Source organism: Coenobita brevimanus, chromosome 4 (genome assembly GCF_032717465.1).
Source record: "Coenobita brevimanus isolate Jiangsu-jjx chromosome 4, ASM3271746v2, whole genome shotgun sequence".
NCBI classification, from domain to species: Eukaryota; Metazoa; Arthropoda; class Malacostraca; order Decapoda; family Coenobitidae; genus Coenobita; species Coenobita brevimanus.
Genome location: NC_136957.1, coordinates 34,297,834 through 34,318,956, shown reverse-complemented (window position 1 = coordinate 34,318,956; position 21,123 = coordinate 34,297,834). Strand labels below are relative to the sequence as shown.

The 21,123-nt window shown below is 40.0% G+C and overlaps 1 protein-coding gene across 1 annotated transcript in view; it reads left to right on the top strand.

Moving 5' to 3' along the window:
• The first annotated feature begins 200 nt into the window (after positions 1–200).
• LOC145396566 (E3 ubiquitin-protein ligase TM129) overlaps positions 201–21,123 on the top strand; it is a 37,017-nt gene continuing 16,094 nt past the window's right edge. The window contains exons 1-3 of the mRNA XM_080269944.1: positions 201–817; positions 2,862–3,033; positions 3,849–3,954. Coding sequence (XP_080126070.1) covers positions 201–817; positions 2,862–3,033; positions 3,849–3,954 — 895 coding nt within the window. The remainder of the gene's footprint in view (positions 818–2,861; positions 3,034–3,848; positions 3,955–21,123) is intronic.

Below are 21,123 nucleotides of genomic sequence, written 5' to 3'. Positions count from 1 at the left end.
AATGAATATAATGACATTTCTTACTTTTAAATGATCCTTTGTAATGATGTCGCTCTAAGGAATTTGGGAGGGAAATACGTTTAAATAAAGGTAAAAACAGGTAATGTTTTGAATACCTGGACGTTTCCCCGCCCTCATATCCCCCCCTTCCCCCCTCCCACCACCCGGTTAACCATCAAAACAACACCACAAATGTCAAGATGGCGGGGGTGAGGGGGCAATACTTGGCGTTGTGGGCCGTGTTTGCGTGTGTGAGCGTTGCGTGTGGCCAACAGAGCACCCATGGGGACGGTACGTGGCAGCCAAGAAGTACGCAAACACCAGACACCGCCCCAAACACCACGCCACACCACAAACATCCGGCCATTACTTTCGGGAACAGAAAGCACCACAAACCACTTGCCACGACGGACGATGGCGTGGATGAACAAGCACAGAGACAAACACAGGGATCAGGCAGCCATTACCAGCACCCTGAAGGCAGCCAAACCCATCCCGAAGGAGAAATGCGCCTGCAAAACGGCCAAGGCAGTCACGAGGCTCGGCCATTGACAAACAAATCGGCAGTTACCAAACACAATACCCCACACCCTGAAGGCACCATTAACGAGCACAAGAAGGGAGTGGCCGTCAGAACTGCCAAGGCACAGGCACACACAGCCACCAAGTCTGTCGCAGCACAGCAGCAGGAGCTGAGGTCGGCCACATCACTAGCAGGAACTTTATTGCTTCTGCTGATTTCTCTGGTGATCGCCGGGTCGCTGTTCGTCATGCTGCTCTGCTTCGTGCACAAGTGGCGCGAAAATATGGGTACAGGGTGAGCAGCAACTGATTCTTTTTCTCGTTATTTAGTTTTTAGTAAGTTGCCTTATTAAGTATGGTACCTTAGTGCTACTTGGGAGGAATTCACAAACATACAATTTCTGTTGTAACTATGAATTTTTTATGCAGAATAAGGAGAGTGTAAAATCTCACAGCATTCTCACATTTCTTTGATGACAAATCATAGTCATGAGAGGGAAAGTGGTATATGTTTTATGTTTTTCTCAAGAAAGACAAGGAAATGAGAGTGCAGAAACTTCCTATGTCAATTTGTTCTTTCCAACATTACAAATCAAAATGTGAGTTACGAGGGGGAGTTGACGATGATGAAGATAATTATTTCCCTCCCTCCTTTTTTCCTGTTACTGAAATGTGGTATGTTGATTCCTAAGACTTTTTGTAATCTTTCTGTTTCTGTACCTTGGAAGTTTTATATAAATATACTTTGTAATTTTCACACTGATGTTAAACGTCAGGACCAACTTGCCTAGCCCTGGGCTCCTTCGCTTCTTGTGGGGCGGCATGGGGTTGGATGATGGATGGATGGATGGTAATTTTTTCAATATTATAGAGGCTCATATTATAAGTGGCGTTTCAGATTGTTATGTTAACACGTCTTCATTATAATTTATTCTGCACCCATCCTGTTGTGTGATATTTGAAATTACCGGTAGGCTATATTGAAAGAAAGTATATTGTATGTTATCTGAAAGAGCATGTTGATGTTAGAATGCTATAACAAACGTATAAGAGATGGTTAAGGTGTAATATGCAAAATTAAGTCACCAAGGAAGAGGGGCTGCCAAAGTTCCAATGCAGCCTAGATTATGACTGAGTTGCAACACCCCTTGTCATATATATACCCTGGTGTACTACCTGTGTGCTGTGTAGGCTAATCAGTGCTGTGTTTGTTATCCAGTTCTGTCTATCTATCTGTCTATAGCCTATCTATTTTCTATAGGCAGATACGACAGTCCCGTAAGAGGTGGCCGTTTATCTTTGAGTTCAGTTTTTATAGCTCTAGGGAACGGCATTAACCCTTTGCCAATGCTCTTGTTGACACGTAGGGAACACGTATGGGTTGGTTGTATGGTTACCACCCAGCACTGTAATTGGTTTCCTGGCTTTCAGGAAACCATTAGGCATGTCACTCGTTGTAAAGCCACCTGAAAAGGAAAGATGAGTAATAAAAAGTGACAGGAAAGCTGGGAGAAACAGGAAGTGAGAAAGGCAGACACAGAAAAAGAATGATAAAAGGTGAAGGAAGAAGTAGGCAATGCTACATCAATGCCAGTTAAGTCTAATAATTGTACACCTCGATAACACAAACACTCCACCATCAGTTACGTCCATTTTCATCTAACTTGGCCTAAAACTGCCTTCTCTCCACCTTGAATGATGCTAGTAATGAAGAAAGCTAAAGAGAATGCTATAGAGCTGTCGTATTATCTGCATATACCATTGAGCTGCATGAAATCAGCAGCAAAAGAAAAATCTGGGCCAAATTAAGGTGACAATAGTATAACTTTTTTCTAGTATTAGTTTGTTTTTGTCTGTCTGTCTGTCTATCTGTATCTACATACAGATAATCCCATAAGGAGTGGCCACAAACAAATTGCCTCCATGTCACCTTGACCCCTACCATTTTGCTGCCCATCCCCCAACGTGCCTCCCCTCTCTCATATACCTCTCCACTCCATGCCTCCATATCATTCTTGGTCTTCCCCTCCCTCTTCCCCCCCCCCCCATTCCACCTCACTCATGCACAATGTCCTCATCAGTTTCTCACTTTTCATCCTCTCCACATGGCCAAACCACCTCAGTGTATTTTTCCTGGCACACTCAATCACATCCACACTAATATCAGTTCAGTTCCATGCAATAAATAGGAAGATAGTGAGCAGTTACTTTCAAAACAGTGATCTGATTTTCAAAACCCAGGCAGCAATTCCAGAGTGTTGTGTATGAGTTTCAAAATTGTTCGACTTAAACTTGCATTCCGGATCACCGTTTTCTCACTCCCTTCTGCCATCCCACAGAAGGTACCCGCGTGTGGTGTATTCGATGCTGCGGCAGAGTGAGGATGAGCCCGAGGATGTGCTGGGAGAAATACTGATCAACATTGGACTGGCCGACCCACAGGACTTCAACCAGCCACCATCGCCATCATCCACGTCCACCACACCATCACCACAGCCAACACACCAGCAGGTAAGAGACACACACACATAGGTGGACAAGCTAGTGAACACACAGAGAGAGTGAGAGACAGAGAAAGCGAGAGAGAGAGAGAACAAACAGATGGAGACTAACAGATAGTCAGAGAGAGAGCGAGAAAGAGATAACAAACAGATAGAGAAAGATCAAAATAGACAAGCATATAGAGAGAGAGAGAGGGGATGACAAAGAGACAGACATAGCAGAAAGAGAGTAGCCAATCAAGACAACTACAAGATACTCTGTTCACACTAACTGCACCTCTCAAGAATATGTCCTGGTATTGAAGGGGTTAATGAAGGCTGTATGTAACCTTCAGGCCTGTAATATTATAAAAGAACGGTCAAAGGTGTGGACAGGCCCCCATTTAATTTCTGAAGCATGAGATGATGTTATAACATGTCTGACCTTTGTGTATGAGTTCTGGCTATACTCTGCTATTTTGGATGTTGGCTAATTATAATTTCTGTCTGTCTGTCTTTAGCCAGATGCCATAATCCCATAAGGGGTGACTGTCTGTCTCAGAGTTTGCTGTTTTACGGGGAGGGACACTATCTCACCGCCAACCCACTTGTTGACATGAAGGGAACACATGGGTTTCCTGGCTTACACTCAGTGTAAAGCCACCTGAAGAAAGAAAAGTAATAAAAAATGACAGGAAAGATGGGAGAAATAGGAAGAAAGGAGGGCAGACACAGAAAATGATAAATATGAAGGAAAAAGTAGGCAGCATTACATCATGTGAGTGGGTGATGGATGCCACCACCTGCTGTTAATGAAGTCTACTAATATTGCTTCCCTACCCCAAGCTGGACCTGGGGCTGGAGGTGTCACGCTTCACCACCATCCCACTGCACAAAGATGAGGCCGCACTCTCACTCCTTCACCCGGAACCAGAAGAATCGGATGAGGTAAGTCATTTGAGTTTTTGTTCCCTGTTTTATATTTTTGTTTGTACACACACACACACACACACACACACACACACACACACACACACACACACACACACACACACACACACACACACACCGCTCGCTGGTGCAGTGGTAACGCTCTCGCTTGCCAACTGGTGGACGGGAGTTCGCGCCTTGCTCAGGTTGTGAAAAGTTTCACTGACGAAGTGGGTGGTTACTGTCCCCCTTGAGCAAGGGGACGGGTGTGTGCGTGTGTGAAGGTCACAGCCTTGCCCTTAGATCGGACTATATGAGCTCTCAGCTCCCTTCCGGGAGGGTAAAAGCTGACGATCATGACCATCAAGTGATCCTGACCGACCCGGTGAATTACACACACACACACACACACACAATAGACTGGTTGAATGTGTAAACAAACTAGAAATGGCTTTCAAAATGAAATTGATGAAATAAAGAAGCAGATGCACTTGCAAAAGGAAGAAATAGAAAAACTAGGAAGGGAGGCCAATAAGAAAGACACAACCATCTGTGAACTAACAGTGGAATTGAGTACACTTAGGAAGAAAGTGAGTGAAATGGCAAGTACAGTAGTCAATCACGAGAATGTTATGGAAGATTTAAAAAATGACACAGAGACAATTAGGCAAGTAAGCAGTCTTATTGACCAGAGCAGTGATATTGAGGAGAAGATAACACAGGTGAATGAAGCTGTGCAAAGCTACAAAAATGATGTGGAAACCACGTATGCTGAAATGGTGAAAGTAAAGAAAGACTTAGAAACAAGGGTGGAGGAAAAAAGCATTAAAAAGGAAGTGAAAAGAATAATCCAAAACAATCCAAAGTTAGTCAGAGATTCAGTAGATATAAACAAATCTATAGTAATCACTGGTATAGAAGAGGAAGAAGTTAAAAACAAGATCACAAGAGACAAAAAGGAGATGGCAAATGTAATGAGCTTACTGAAGGAAGTATCAGAGGAAATCTGTAGTAAAGACATAGAGGAACACAAAAGGTTGGGGAAATATGAGAAAAGCAAGACAAGACCTCTAAAGGTGACTTTCCAGAGTGTAAACACTGTGGAAGAGATACTAGAAAATGCAAAGAATCTTATGGAAAAAGAGGAGTTCAAAAATGTATGGATAAAAAAGATGCCTAACACAAGAGGAACTGGAATTACTGAAAGAGAAAAGGGAGGAAGCAAAAACAAAAAATGAGGGAAGATCAGAAGAGGAGAAGAAGTTTTTTTTTTTTACAAAGTAATAGGATTGCAGGTACGAAAGTGGTACACAAACAGGATGGAAGAAAAAGGAGGAAGGTAGTAGAACCATGTCAGGACAAGTATATAAACAAGATGATAAAGTTGATGTACTCAAATGTGGATGGAATGGTATCTAAATTACTAGAGATGAATGAATATGTCAGAGAAAATGAACCACAAATAATATGCCTAACTGAAACAAAATTAACACCAAGGATATCCAATGACATACTAAACTTAGAGGAATACAATATATGAAGAAGAGACAGAAATTTAAGAAAAGGAGGAGGAATTATAATATTAACTAAGAAAAATCTAAAAGTCAATGAAATAAAACTAGATATACCATCACAAGTAGAACTGATTGCAATAGAGATCAACACATCTGAAGGTAAAGTAATTGTAGCCAATTTGTACATGCCACCCAGATCAAACACGTGGGAAAGAGATGAATATGAGGACCTGGCAGAGAGTACAGTTCAGAGTTTAAGATCATTACTACTTAAAATGGAAGAGAAATCAGAAAGAATTATACTAACTGGGGATTTCAATACAAATATAAATTGGAATACTCTAGATATAATTAGCCAAGAAAGCTGTTGGGACCAAAAGCTCCTGAATCTCGTACAAGAGTTCTTCCTAATGCAACATGTGAGGGAAACCACCAGAAAAAGAGGACTTGATGTACCTTCAGTGCTAGATCTAATATTTACTAGGCAAGAAAATGATATTGACAGTTTAATATATCACCCTCCACTCGGCAAAAGCGATCATGCAGTGCTAAATTATAACTTCAGGATAGCATATGACATAGTAAACAGCAATGACAGTTACAAAAAGAGCCTAAACTATAAAAAGGGATATTATCAAGACCTAAACAAGTATTTCTTTGAAGTTGATTGGGAAAATGAGCTTAGAGGACAAGATTTAAATGCTGTATATAAAATTTTTTGTGAATTTTATGAAATAGGAGTCCAGAAGTACATCCCACAGCACAAAGAAGCAGATAAGAAAATACAGAAGTGGTTCAATACAGAATGTAAAAAATCAAAAGAAAGAAGAGATTTGTTGTGGAATAGATACAGAAGACATAATAGTGAAAGGGCGTATAATAATTACAAACAGGCAAGAAACGATTATACAAGAATAAGGAGGGAAGCCCAAAAAAAGTTTGAGGAGGATATAATAATTAAAAGTAGTGATCAACCAAAGCTGTTTTACAGCTATATCAGAAGCAAAACCAAAGTAAAAGATATAATACAATCCATTACGGACGAGGGAATCACTTATACACAAGAGAAGGATATTTGTGAAGCACTAAATAAGAATTTCCAATTAGTTTTTACAGAAGTAAAAAATTTTTAGAGGGACTATGTGGAACATGCATGTCCACACATACTACCAGATATACAAATAGCAGAAAAAGTAATACAGGAGGAGTTAAGTAGATTAGACAGAGGAAAAGCAAGTGGTCCTGATGAAATTTCATGTTGGGTACTATGAGAATGTGCAAAGGAGTTAAGTAAACCATTATTTTTGATTTTCAAGAAATCCTTGAGTCAAGGTAAACTACCTGATATTTGGAAAAAAGCAAATATTGTCCCCTTATTCAAGAAAGGAAATAGACAAAATCCACTCAGCTACCGACCAGTATCACTGACCAGTGTTGTAAGCAAGGTATTAGAAAAGCTTATAAGAAAAGCTTGGGTAAACCATTTAGAAGAACACAGTATGATAACAGAAAGACAGTTTGGTTTCAGAAAAGGAAAATCATGTGTTACTAATCTGCTGAGGTACTATGACAGAGTAACAAACACAATACAGGAAGGGAAGGATGGGTGGACAGTATCTATTTAGATTTCAAGAAAGCTTTTGACACAGTACCACACCAAAGACTTTTATGGAAACTGTACCATCAAGGAGGAATTCGAGGCAAACTGTTTTGTTGGATGCAAGACTTTCTCATAAAAAGAGAAATGAGAACAGTACTAAGAGGAAACTACTCATCATGGAAAGAAGTGACTAGTGGAGTACCACAGGGTTCAGTGCTGGCACCAATCATGTTTTTAGTGTATATAAATGATATAAACAGTAACACTGGAAATGAGAGCTATCTGAAAATGTTTGCAGATGATGCAAAAATACAAAGGAGAATTACTAACACAGACTCTTGTAAAGAGCTACAAGAAGAATTAAATAAACTTCATGAATGGAGTAGTACATGACAAATAGAATTCAATGTGAACAAGTGTCTTGTAATCAAGTTTGGTAAAAGTGGAGAAAGACCTGATTGGGATTATAAGTTAGGAAATAAAACCATATACACATCAGAAAGAGAGAAAGACCTAGGTGTGATTATCAATAACAGACTATCTCCGGCTGACCACTTCAGCGAGAAGGTATGGAACATGTATACACTGCTTGCAAATATGAGAATAGCATTCGCATACATAAATGAAGACATGCTAAGAAGGATAATAACATCATTCATTAGACCAACCCTGGAATATGCATCAGTAGTCTGGAGTCCTCATCTCAAAAAGCACATAGACAAGATTGAAAAAGTTCAAAGGGCCGCTACAAGATGGATACCAAGCTTAAGGGACCTAAGCTACGAAGAAAGGCTAAATAAACTGAATCTACCAACACTACAGGAGAGAAGGAAAAGAGGTGACATGATAATGCTATATAAGTGCATATCAGGAAAGGAGAAAATAGACATAAATGATTACTTAACACATGGAGAAGCATCAGCAAGAGGACACTGCAAAAAACTGCATAAGAAGAGAGGTGATAAAGACGTAAGGAAATTCAGTTTCCCAAACAGAGCAATTGACCAATGGAATGCACTACCGAATGAAATAGTGTGTGGCAAAACAATTCACAAATTTAAGGATATGTACGATAAATATGGTTTAAGACACGAGACAGTACGAGCTTGACTCATTCCTGTAAAGATACAATTAGGTAAGAACAATTAGGTAAGGTAAGAACACACACACACAAACAGCAACCAAGATGGTCCCCAGTCTGACAGACCTGTCACACAGAGAGAGGCTGGAAAAACTGGATTTGCCTTCGTTAGAGGAAAGGAGAAAGAGGGGAGACATGATTGCGGTGTTCAGGACCATGGTGGGAGTAGATAAAATTGACAAAGAAGATCTGTTTGTATGGGATAAGAGAGCAACAAGAGGACATGGAATGGAATTGAAAAAGTCAAGCTGCTTGAAGGATATCAAGAAATATAGCTTTCCTTACAGAAGTATAGACTTAAGGAATAGCCTGGACAAAGAGATCGTTCAGTCTAAAAACTTAAACGAGTTTAAAGCTAAATTTGACTTATTGAGAAACAGCGACGGAAACCCACGAGCATAGTACATTCCGTGTATATCACAATTAGGTATATTAGGTAAATACTTAAATATTTGGAATGACTTAGACAAAGAGGTGGTGCATGAGAAAAACATTCATGTGTGTAAAGGTAGACTAGATAAATGTGGATATGGAGACAGGACAACACGAGCATTGCTCAATTCCTGTATACTACAAATAGGTAAATACAAATAGGTAAATACACACACACACACACACACACACACACACACACACACACAAATTCCATTTTTTTTTTAACTTTGCAGTTTTGGGAAACAAAGGTATGATGATGATGATGATTATACAGTAATGATGGTGGTGGTAGTGGTAGTAGTGATGGTGGTAATAACAGTAATGACTTTCTTCCACTTTATCATCTCATATACCTCTGTAAAATAGGGTTGTGATGATGATAATGATGATGATGATGACATTCTCTTTCATTTATACCCTTTGTGTCACTGGGATATGGGGATTGATGATGATGATGATGATGGCATTGGCAATAATAATGATAATAATACAATAATAATGATGATAATAGTAAATATAATGATAATGATCATGGCGGCTGAAGAGTCACACTATCGTGACCATGAAATAGGATACAAAAACCCACACTGGCAGACGAAAAAAGATGTATTCCAAACAGTTTCGGCGACAGCTGTCGCCCTCTTCAGTGGATCTACAGACCAAGAGTGGTACATACAAATGCTGAGAAGCTGCTTATATGCAGGGTGAGGACACGTTTTCCCAACCACACCTGATGTGACCTCACCTGACTCTCCTACTCTGTCCACGACCTGAGTGAGGGATTACAAGGGGCGGCAAGGACCTTGCCACTAATCCTCTCATCACTGGATCTAATTTATACATTCCTTCACTATGGTTAAAATTACCATATCTCTCTATACATACAGCTTCCACAATCCTACGTTTCTTATAGTTACTACATTTGTACAATATTTGGCTAGAATTCCAGTCGATTCTATGGTCGTTTTCCGAAAAGTGAACGTACACTGCATTATTTGTGTTGCCCATCTTACAAGCATACTTGTGTTCCTTAATGTGAGTGTCCAAATCCCTTCCCGTTTTTGCATCCAAGATAATGATGATGATAACTTTCTCTTTCTTGCAGGAGTTACTTCAGTAAGGTCTGGGCATTCGTACTTCACAACAACATATCTGAGGCGCAGGTCCCTAGTGAGCCAGGGCATGGTTAGTGAGAGAGAGAGAGAGAGAGAGAGAGAGAGTTGAAGAGAGCGGATAAGTATAATTAATAATCAAGGAGAGAGAGAGAGAGAGAGAATGAAAAAGTTGAGGAAAATGGATATGTAGAATTAAGTACTGTAATAATTTAGAAGAGAAAGAGAGAGAGAGAGAGAGCCGTAATGTTACCTCCAATAATGGTGCTTTTATTAACTTCTGCTGTACCAGTAATAATGTAACCACACCCCATCCTGAGAGAGAGCTTTTTTTTTTTCCAGGCTGTTTCGTTGTGTGTAACTGTGTACTTGAAGTTATGAATGTGTTGGATCCAAGATAAATGTATGTATGGATGTATTTATGTATTTATTTATTTTTGTATCTGGTGGTCTAGGTATAGAATACAGAAAGTCTTTTGTATAAGTCACTTCTTTTATATTCTTTTGTGCTATAAGTCCGCTTACAAAGAAACTAGCTTTACAGTTGCTGTGGTACATATACAACACATTTTGCCAGTTTCTTCAGTTTATGCTCCCAGTTGTGTTGATAACAAGCCAACACATAGTGGCGCTGTGTCCTTGGGTGGAGCAAAGCAGCTGTGGGGGCCACCTGGGGCCAGACCTCCTCATATTTCTCTGCATCTCTCTGTGGGGAAGGACTCTGGTGAATTGCTGTCTACCACAAGTAATTCAGATACTGCATATGTATACTGGATTTCCCACCAAATACTGTACACTTTTTGCCCTGAAAATTTTGCTTTAAAAATCATCCTGCATATTATACACTGAAGGTCTTGGTTTGGGATTGGCCTGTGGGTTGATGTGACAGGTACTTTCACCCCCTGTTTGCCAGGAGGTTTCGTAGATGACCAGAACGAAACCTCTGTCTATCTATATATCCATCTATAGCCAGATGCCTTAATCCCTTAAGGGGTGGCCACAAACAAATCGCCTCCATGTCACCCTGTCCCCTGCCATTTTACTGCCCTCCTCCCAGCTCATACACCCCTCTTTCGTGTACCTCACTACTCCATCCCTACATCTCATCCTTGGTCTCCCCCTCCACATCACTCAGCTACACTTTCCTTGTTTGTCCCTCACTCTCCATCCTCTCACATGGCCAAACCACCTCACTGAAACATATCCATAAATGATTACCACGTAAAAATAATGCAGCATTCAATCCTGTCGCATTAACAGATCCTGCCCAGCCTAGATGAAGTTGTCTGGGCAGTTGCAGCCATGAAATTACAAAGGAGTGCACAGTGATGAGGTAGCAACAGAAATAAGGTAAAGAAAATACACTTGGATGCTGTACAGTATGTTAAATTCATGGGATCTGTATCTCTCTGTATTTTTGCTCTGTAACTTGCTTAGCTTTGAGGAACTAACAACTTACTAATACTTAGCTTTGAGTGACTAACATTTTCTCACTATAATTTTACCGTACCAATAATAGGAAGAAGTTGTGATATTGTAACAGTTTTTATGTAATGTGCTTCAGTGAGTAACACTATCTCACTCATATATATCCATGAGTGATGAACAATTTTGTATTAATAATTTGTCATACCAGTCATGTGGGATAAATTGTGATATTTTGGAAGAGCACCAACATATGCTAAAGATTTGTTATATTCACTGAGTCTGCTCTACACTTGGTGCATATCCGTCACTTTCCTCTGAAATGTCATATCAAAGAGAATTATTAGTGGGCAGAGAAACACACCAAGCCTCTCACAGCTTAGGAATGCCAGCCAGCAGAGGAAAGTGAGAAGTACAAGAGATGGAATATCAGGAAATATTTTGCCCTGACTGCACTGCTTCCTTTGAAACATACCTCTTGCATAGAAGATTTGCTGCTGTATATAATTTCCATATAACTTTTAAATGTCACTGTTCATCATGTATTTTTTCACTTGTACCTGTATCTTTTCCTGTGCCACCTAACTCTCTCATGATGGAGTGTTGGTTGGACTTTGAGTGTGTGTGTGTGTGTGTGTGTGTGTGTGTGTGGTACAAGAACAAGGTAGCCAGCTAATCTTACCTCCTGCATGTTATTGCTTGTGCATTTTTAAGTCAAATCAAATCTAATGTTACCCCAATGTTCCTTGTTAATCCTCACCAGATCTAACCTCATGCAATTAACCTCATATCATAACCTAACCTAATCTGACCTTACATTGTCTAGCTTAGCCTCACCTACCCTACCCCACCCTACCCTATCCTACCCTATCCTATCCTACCTTACCCTACCCTACCCTGATGTATGGTGTTAGTATATAAGGCAGCGTTACGTCTGTCATGTTTGTATACTGTATCTTGCGTCCTCGGTGGAAAATGGGGGAGAGTACGAGAAAAAAACAGACCATTTTTGCTTATACGGTACAGGTGTTTTAGTGGTGTTTTTATGATGCTTAGCCAGATCAACTACCATCACATTTTTTCGCACCAGTTTCACACCTGTTACATACCTGCCACCAATTCAACTTTTTCACCTTTGTACTGTCGTGTATCATTGTTTTTCATTGCTACAGCTGCTGTATTCTGTACCTTTTGACTTTTGTACCCACCATCACGTCTAGCCTTTTCACAGCTACACATACATGCTATCACTTTTCACTATGATGCATTCATAGGTCTATCTATTGCCAGACACCTTAATCCCGTAAGGGGTGGCCATAAACAAAACGTCTCCATGTCACCCTGTCCCCTGCCATTGTGCGGCCCTCCCCTCATCTCACACTGCCCTGTCTTATCACTTCTGTGCATCATACTCACATAGAAATCATCGCATTTCACTACTGTATATACATCCATACATACCACCACATATAGTTGTTTATGACAGTGTAAACATGTGTACACTTACTGTCACATTTCCTTGCTTCACATACGTAACATCACATTTTACTGCTGTGTCATCACCTCACACCCTTCTTTCTACAATACGTACATATCATCATCATCATCATCATCATCATCATAACCCAGTAACACTTTCTGTAAGGAAGTTTACGAGCTTCAGTGAGTTTGTTTTGTTGCATCTGTGCCTAGATTCTTGTTAGTTTAGAAGGATTCATGATACTTCTTCCATTTATATTGTCTCTGTCTGTCTCTCTATAGCCAGACACCATAATCCTGTAAGGGGTGGTTGTTTGAGTTAGTTGTTTTACAGGGAGGGACACTAACCCTCTGTGAACCCACTTGTTGACATTAGGAAACAGGCATGGGTTGGTTATATGGTTACCACCCAACATTGTAAATGGTTTATCTGCTTACCAGAAACCATTTGGCTTGCCACTCAATGTAAAGCCATCTGAAGAGGAAAGAAGAGTAATAAAAGGTGATAGGAAAGAGGGAAGAAATAGGAAAGAGGAGGACAGGTAAGAAATAATTATAAGAAAATGTGTAATCAGACTGAGGAGGTTAATGAATGAGAATACAAGCCGTAGTCTCCTCCCATAGTGCTTACTCTGCCCCATTTTCCTAGCACCAGAACTGTGTATAAATAATTCCATTAGGCTAAGGGCAAACAGGGCCATTGCTGACAGATGCCTCACTTCCCAGTGTCAATTACTCGTGGTGGTGTGTGTGTGTGTGTGTGTGTGTGTGTGTGTGTGTGTGTGTGTGTGTGTGTGTGTGTGTGTGTGTGTGTGTGTGTGTGAGAGAGAGAGAGAGAGAGAGAGAATGCAAGGCAATAAACAACTCATGTATCACACACTTAGCCCCTTAGTATAAGAGGTCTTTCTTTTAAAAAAGTAAAAGATGAAAATAAATGAAAAAAAAAAAAAAGTTGTGGATAAGTCCCAAGGATTCAGAAATAATACTGTGTGATGTGCTGATGCTGAGAGGGATGGAGGAGCTTGTTTGTCCTCCCTTCAGTATGGAATGTGTTTTCTAAGCTACGTAGAATGATCGGAGAGTAACAAGAAAAAACTGAAGACATAATATGAGCAAAGGGGTATAAGAATAACACATGCGGTCTGAGCTTCCCTCTCAATCTTCTATCTGTCTATCAATCTGTCTGTGGCCAGACGCCTTACTCTGGCTATAGATAATAAGATAGAAGATCTTGTGGATTTAATCCAGCACTGTGATAGTGTGGTGGATTCCCAACAGAGGGTTAACATGGTAGTAGTTGCAACCCCACACTCTTCGCAGTGTGAATCTGATGGGCTGCAGGCTGAAGTTGTCCAAATCCTGATGTTCTCCATCCATCTTTTGGAAGTTGGGGAGGGAGCTGAGGACCTCACATAACTGGACAGCTCCACCACCTAGTCTTATTGGTGCCACTACATGAAGGTATCCTCTCCAGCACTGGTTACAACACCCCTAATTGTTCTGGAGAGAGAGGCCTTCCTGTGGTGGCACAAATACAGTTTAGCCAGGCAGCTTCACTGCCTGCTTATACAAATGCCCCTCAGTTCCCTTCCTGCACCCTTGATTAAAAAACTATCTTTACGACCTTCCTTCTTACATTTTGAAACAGAGAATGAAATGTATGAAAATATTCTCTGGTAAATACTCAAAGTTGTCCATGGCCAGTAATTTAGTCAGACCAGCATGAAGAACTTTATGCAACGTACAGTGTGAGTGATTCATACAGAAATATTCACCTAAAGAAGTAACGTGATAAACAACGGCGCTTAATGTGAAACCTTCAGTCACACGTGTAAAGATTGTTTTTGATCAAGTGTAATTGATAGTGATTCAATCGAGTGTAACTGATGACCTTTTTATTAAGTTTACCTGATCGTGTTTTGATTGAATGTACCTTGGGAGGAGGATGGACTGCAGGAGAATGTCACCTTCAGCCTGTAATCTACAAGGGTTTTGACCAGACGAGGCTTTGGCCAAAACAGTAACACCCCACCTTTGCCATTGTTCATGTATTGTTTTCCAAAGTTGACTAATTTCATCTGGAGGTAACACAATAAGTAAAAAATAAAAGAAAAAATTGTATACAAGGGGTTAATATGTTTTTCATTTAGCAATCTTAATAATATATGCTACTCTTGCCGTTGTCCATCCATTTAATATACAAAATAAAGCTGTATATGTGTATTTTGGTGGCTGTGTTCCACCAGAATGTATCGTATTGTACTTGATACAATTATCATGTATTATATGCATTCTGAGACCCCATTAGTAAGTAGAAATGGGGGAACTTGCAGTGTTGTGGTGTAACTAGGTGTGTCTGTCACCTGCTGAGCTTTGTAAACTTTTATCTCTTAAGGTGTGTGTGTGGGGTTTATCTAGCTACATTATGTTTGGATTGTTTTTTTTCCCTTAATGCAAGGAAGAAGGAACCAAAGGCCAGGAGCCCACAAGATTGTTCCCTCCGAGAAAAAACAAAAACAAGATAACAGAGAGCCAAATTCAAGATCACATAAGCTGAGCAGAACCGCCTAGGTATCAAAGGAGTTGTAATTGTCTCTGTGTTCTTTAGTACGAAGGGTCATGGCTGAACTGAATGACACGAGACCAACTGGTGCTGCAGGGTTATAACACATGAATGTCCAAGTAATATTTGGCAGCAACCAGTTGTTTTGTGGTGAAATTCATGTACTTCTTCCTGTATTCTTAAGAGATGGCTGCTGTAATTTTTTGGGTATCATGTATTGCCACTGTAGCATAGACGGGCCATCTAACCTTAATGCCTGTATCCCAGTGAGGTGTTTGCTGAACTGAATAAAATAAAAAGGTATTCCAAAGCTGATGACATTAATCCCTTCACTGCAAGATTTCTAAAGCTGAATAAGGTCATGTGTTAGTGACAAGCATAAAATACCTTACAATACAAATCATTGTAGTAAAGGGATTATATATTTAGCACTAAGATAGGCTAATCTGAGGCTTCTTCATCTCACTGGTATAGTACACGACTGGGTGTTAACAATTTGACTTTCACTCTAGTTGCTGATATTCACAGTGGCTGGGCAGGCAAAGAAGCACCACAATAAGTCCAAGTTGGCCCATCTCTGCTTACCGATGGTCTCGATTTGTGTGCATATCCCAGTAGTGTCCCCCCTCAACCCTCATGCTTTACATACTAACCCACGCTCTTGCTTTCATAGTCTGCACTGCTCAGCTCTGTGTTGAATTACAATTTGAGTCTAGTGGCCACATTGTCATCAGCTTAGTAGGCTTCAAAACATCTCTTTGTTATTGATACATTTTTCATACTGCACTGTACCATTTTCATGCATGTTGTGTATGGCTTTGAAAGATATATATAGATAACATAAATAACATCCATCTATTTGTCAGATGCCAGATGCATTAATCCTGGTGGGGGTAGCTGTAAACATTTCACTTCCATGTCACCCTGTCCTCTGCCCTTCCTCTAACTTACACCACACTCATTCATATACAGTACTTTTTCACTTAATCCCTTCTCGACATCCTCAGTCTCACCTTGCCCATTCCCACTTTGAGAGATTACTGATGTGGCATATGCAGAATTAAGTGGTAAGGGACGTGGTACACAGCCTCCTGATCTGATGAAGGTATGGTCCTCAATGTCCATTTTATGTCAACATCACAGTAGTTCATTATCTATCTGTCCATCTATCTACCTATCTATCCATTGCCAGATGCCTCAATCCCGAAAGGGGTGGCCATAAACAAATCACCTCCATGTTGCCCTATCCCCCACCTTTTCTCTGCCCTGCTCCTAGCTCACACCCCCCTCTCTTGTGTATCTCTCCTCTCCATCCCTCCATCATCCTCAGCCTCCCCCCTCCCTCTCCCCCCTCCATGCACACACTCTCCATCTTATGACAAACTTTATTTCACCTTTGAGTGGCTTTATGTGCCGTGTGGGAAGAGGATGCCCAGTATTGCTTTCCATTGTACGGTACAGTGTCACTTAACCAGTACATGATTATTCCAGAACATCATCACATATTGTACATATATTATCACCTATATTTTGACATTTACCTTTAATTCTGTCAGGGTGCTGCCACTTACCATATATACTGTATTCTATCCATCTGTCTACAGCCAGACACCATAATCCTGTAAGGGGTGGCCATTTGACCTTGAGTTAGTTCTTTTATGGGGAGGGGCACTAACCCTCTGTCAACTCACTTGTTGACATGTGGGGGGAACACATGTGTTGGTTCTGTGGTTACCACCCAGCATTGTAAATAGTTTCCTGGCTTACATATGAGGCACATCTATTAATCATTCTTCAGCATCATCCCACAAGGATGGCTTGAGGTAGGGTTGAGAGAGCAAGAAAAGCCTGATAAAGGGAAATCTATGAATAGCATGCCCTGTTAAATGGGTCTCATTTTCACTCACTACAGTAGCACCCAGAATCCACACTCCACCCCCTAGGCGCAACCATCCACACTTACAAGCTTCACACTACCTATCAGCTGGACTCAGTGTGATGACTGCTGGTATATTATCACCATCTGTTACCAAGAACATCGCAATAAGCTGTGTAAAATTAGGTGATAGAAAATAAATGCAGCACTCATCTCTCTCTCCACATAAACTTGGCCTAAACTTACCATCACTCCATCTTGAATACAAAGCTGTGACAAGAGATTAATGCTGTACTAGAATGTGATGCTGGTCATGATAAAATGCTGTGAAAAGTTTGTAGAGCCATTATATCTTGCCATTCTGCCAAGCTGTGGGAAATAAGCTGCAAAACGATGACTATATCTGCCAAGTTACAGTGGATGAGATACACACATGAGGCCTGTCACTGGGTTTATTACCAGTGCTGTAACTCTGATTTTTTCCCATGCACCAAAATAAAAAAATAGGTAAGGGACTGCTTATGGAGGCTGCCAGAGGTCGAGCAGTGTGGAGATTTGCCATTAAGTGGCTCTGATTTTTTCCATGCACCAAAATAAAAAGAAATGTAAAAAAAAACAGGGACTGAATAGGGAGACTGCCAGAGATTGAGCAGTGCAGAGAATCGTCAATGGGTGACCAAGGCTGACGCACGCATGGACATTGGAGCCTTTATAAACAATATGATACAATGTAAAAAAGTTTGACTCTACAAGTAGGATGTAAGGTATAATATATAGTTCCTGGAACTGTATGGATAATTTGGCATTTTATGCTATTTGACTTGTACAACAGAGATGGACAGACTAATATCGTTCATTTTGTTTTGTTAATAAAGACTCCAATATGCTTGCATGTGTCAGCTTTGGTCACTTAATGGCAGCTCTCCATGCTGCGCAATCTCTGGTAGCTTCCCTATTTAGAGCCTTATCCCTGAGGTCACACTCTGTGACCTTGTCCCAGGTCTTTTTTGGTCTGCCTTTTATCTTTTTTGGTCTGCCTTTCACAACCGTACCTGCAATGTTAATACTGTACTCACTTTCTACACCCAGTTGCCATCCCCCATCCTTTCCACACAGCCAAACCATCTCAATCTATCCCTTCTCAGCAAAATTAGTACCAAGTTTATATGGAGATAATTAGACCTGAATTCAGATTGCCATTATTGTGACGACAGAACTGTTTTGGAGGGTCCAAGTCAAGCCAAAACTGTTGTATTGTTGCTGTTAACACATTCCACAGGTAAAAATAACAGGTCTGGATGATGATGATGAGTGTAGATTATGATGATGTGATTATAATGATGGATGTAGGTTATGATGTGAAGATGATGATGATGATGGGAATAGATTATGATGATGGATATAGATTATGATGATGTGATGATAATGGGTGTAGACTATATATGATGATGATGGTGATGATGTGTCTAGATGATGGTGATGGTTTTAGATTACATATGATGATGATGATGGGTCTAGATGCTGCTGCTGATGATGGGTAATAGATGATGATGATGGTGATGGGTATAAATTTTGATGATGACGATAGGTGTAAATTATTATGATGATGATAGTAGGTTTTATCTTCTTCCACACCATTTTATTTGTATTGTATTTTTATGTCCAGATTCTTTAAGTAGTTGGTATCTTGCAAAGTAAATTATTTTTAGGATCACCATCACACAGCAGTCACGTAATTAAAAAGGAATCCTATCATCCATGAACATTTAAACTGTTCCAGCTGTTTACAATTAATTCCATTGTACAGTATTATAATTATTCCTGTCTATTAATTTATCCTTTCATTGTGATGACATAGCTGTAATTTTATTGTTTTATACTGGTGGTGGAGGGGGATGCCTTCCTGTGGCGCTGATATTGCTGGTTGGATCCATTACCTGATTATACAAACATCTCTTGAGTTCACAGAGATGAGCCTGTGGTTGGAGTTACACTCGTAGTACTTTATATTGTCAGACAGTTTTACACAGCATAGGAAGGGTCCTCTAGTTGCAAAGGAGTTGATGAAGGTTTTATCTCACCTCTCTGGTTAAAAAGGTCCCTCCTAAACAGAATAAACTCACTTATCTATAATGTAACAGAAGGAAAATAGAAGATGTGTCATCAGATCCACCCATCCATCCAATTCCTGTCCTGTGTTGTCAGAGTGTTGTGTATTCTCTTTGGTGAAAATCTAGGAGAGCTCCCACTCATATGACAAGTATTGTATACATTCCTTCATAAAACTTAACACAACTATCAGGGTGCAGTATTAGATTTGAAAAGTTGTGGAAATGAGTTATTATGAAAGTAATACTTTTTAGAAGTTCATCAGTTTTACTTAAAATCTCTCCTGATGGGACCTAAATCTTCATCTTGACTTTGTCTCTCTGTTATCTTGTGTTTATTTTTTCATGGAGGGAACAATTTGTGGACTTACAGCCTTTGGTTTTTTCATCCTTAAAAAAAAAAAAAAAAAAAAAAAAAAAAAAAAAAAAAATGCATTTTAAAAAATCCATATAAGCATCATTTGATTGTCCTACCCATGGTATCATTTTAGTTATTTCTGCAGAGTTTGGTTGTCATAAATGAAACTATAATCCTTGTCATAAACTGTTCATGCATCTGTAAATAGGAGTTCTCTTCAATTTTGTCTTCATTATTTACCCTCATGTACAACATGTCCTTACTGGATAATCTAAATTCTTCCTTACCCCCAGAGCCAGCCATTGCATCATCTACAACAGAAATGTGATCCTCCTGTGAGAGTGAGCAGGTCTGTACATGGTGTATAAAGTATACGTTTTGCTGTATATAAAACAGTTGATTCATACATTGGCCTTTCCCTAATAACCTACATAACGGTACTAGATGTAGACTAATACTAATCTACTGAAGATGACTGTACCCTGTACTTTATAGAAAATATACTGAGTGTTACTACTACTACTACTGCTGCTACAACTGCTACTATTACTGTTCCATTAGTAGACTGTTAAAGTACTAATACCATGCTGCATAAAGAAATACTGTATTGTATTACCATTAATTTTATGGTGTATGGTAGAGTGTTAATTATGAGAGTTAGAGAGGGTACAGAGGGAGTGATTGGTGATGATCAGTGTGGCTTTAGGAGAGGGAGGGGATGCGTTGATCAGGTGTTTGCTTTGAGACAAGTGTGTGAAAAGTATTTAGCGAAAGGCAAGGATGTGTTTTGGGCGTTTATGGATTTAGAGAAAGCATATGATAGAATTGATAGGGAGGCTTTGTGGACTGTTTTAAGATTGTATGGACTTGATGGTAGGTTACTAAAAGGGGTGAAAAGTTTTTATGTAAATAGTAGAGCGTGTGTAAGAGTGGGAAATGCTGTGAGTGATTGGTTTCCCGTGAGAGTGGGGCTGCGACAGGGATGTGTGATGTCGCCTTGGTTGTTTAATATTTACATGGATGGTGTTGTAAGGGAGGTGAATGCAAGAGTTTTACGTGGAGGTCTGAGTCTGATGAATGTTGATGGTGGAGAGTGGAATCTGAAGCAGCTGCTGTTTGCAGATGGTACTGCACTGGTGACTGATTCAGAGGAGAGATTGAGACAGTTGGTAGAGGAGTTTGAAAGGGTGTGTGAAAGGAGGAAATTGAAAGTAAATGAGAATAAGAGTAAAGTGATGAAGTGTACGAGGTTGATAGATGGTAGGGGGATGAATATAGTTTTGAATGGTGAGTTGCTTGAGGAGGTAGATTGTTTTAAATATCTAGGGTCACATGTTGCTGTGGATGGAAGAATAGATGCAGAAGTGAAGTTTAGAATAAATGAAGTAGGAAAGGTGCTGGGAGGAATGAAAAAAGTGTTTAAATGTCGTTCGCTTAGAATGGATGTAAAGAGAAGTCTGTATGAGGGTGTTGTGGCACCGACTATGTTATATGGGGCTGAAACATGGAATATGGGTGTAGCAGAGAGGAAAAGTTTGAATGTAATGGAGATGAGGTGTCTGAGGAGTATGTGTGGAGTG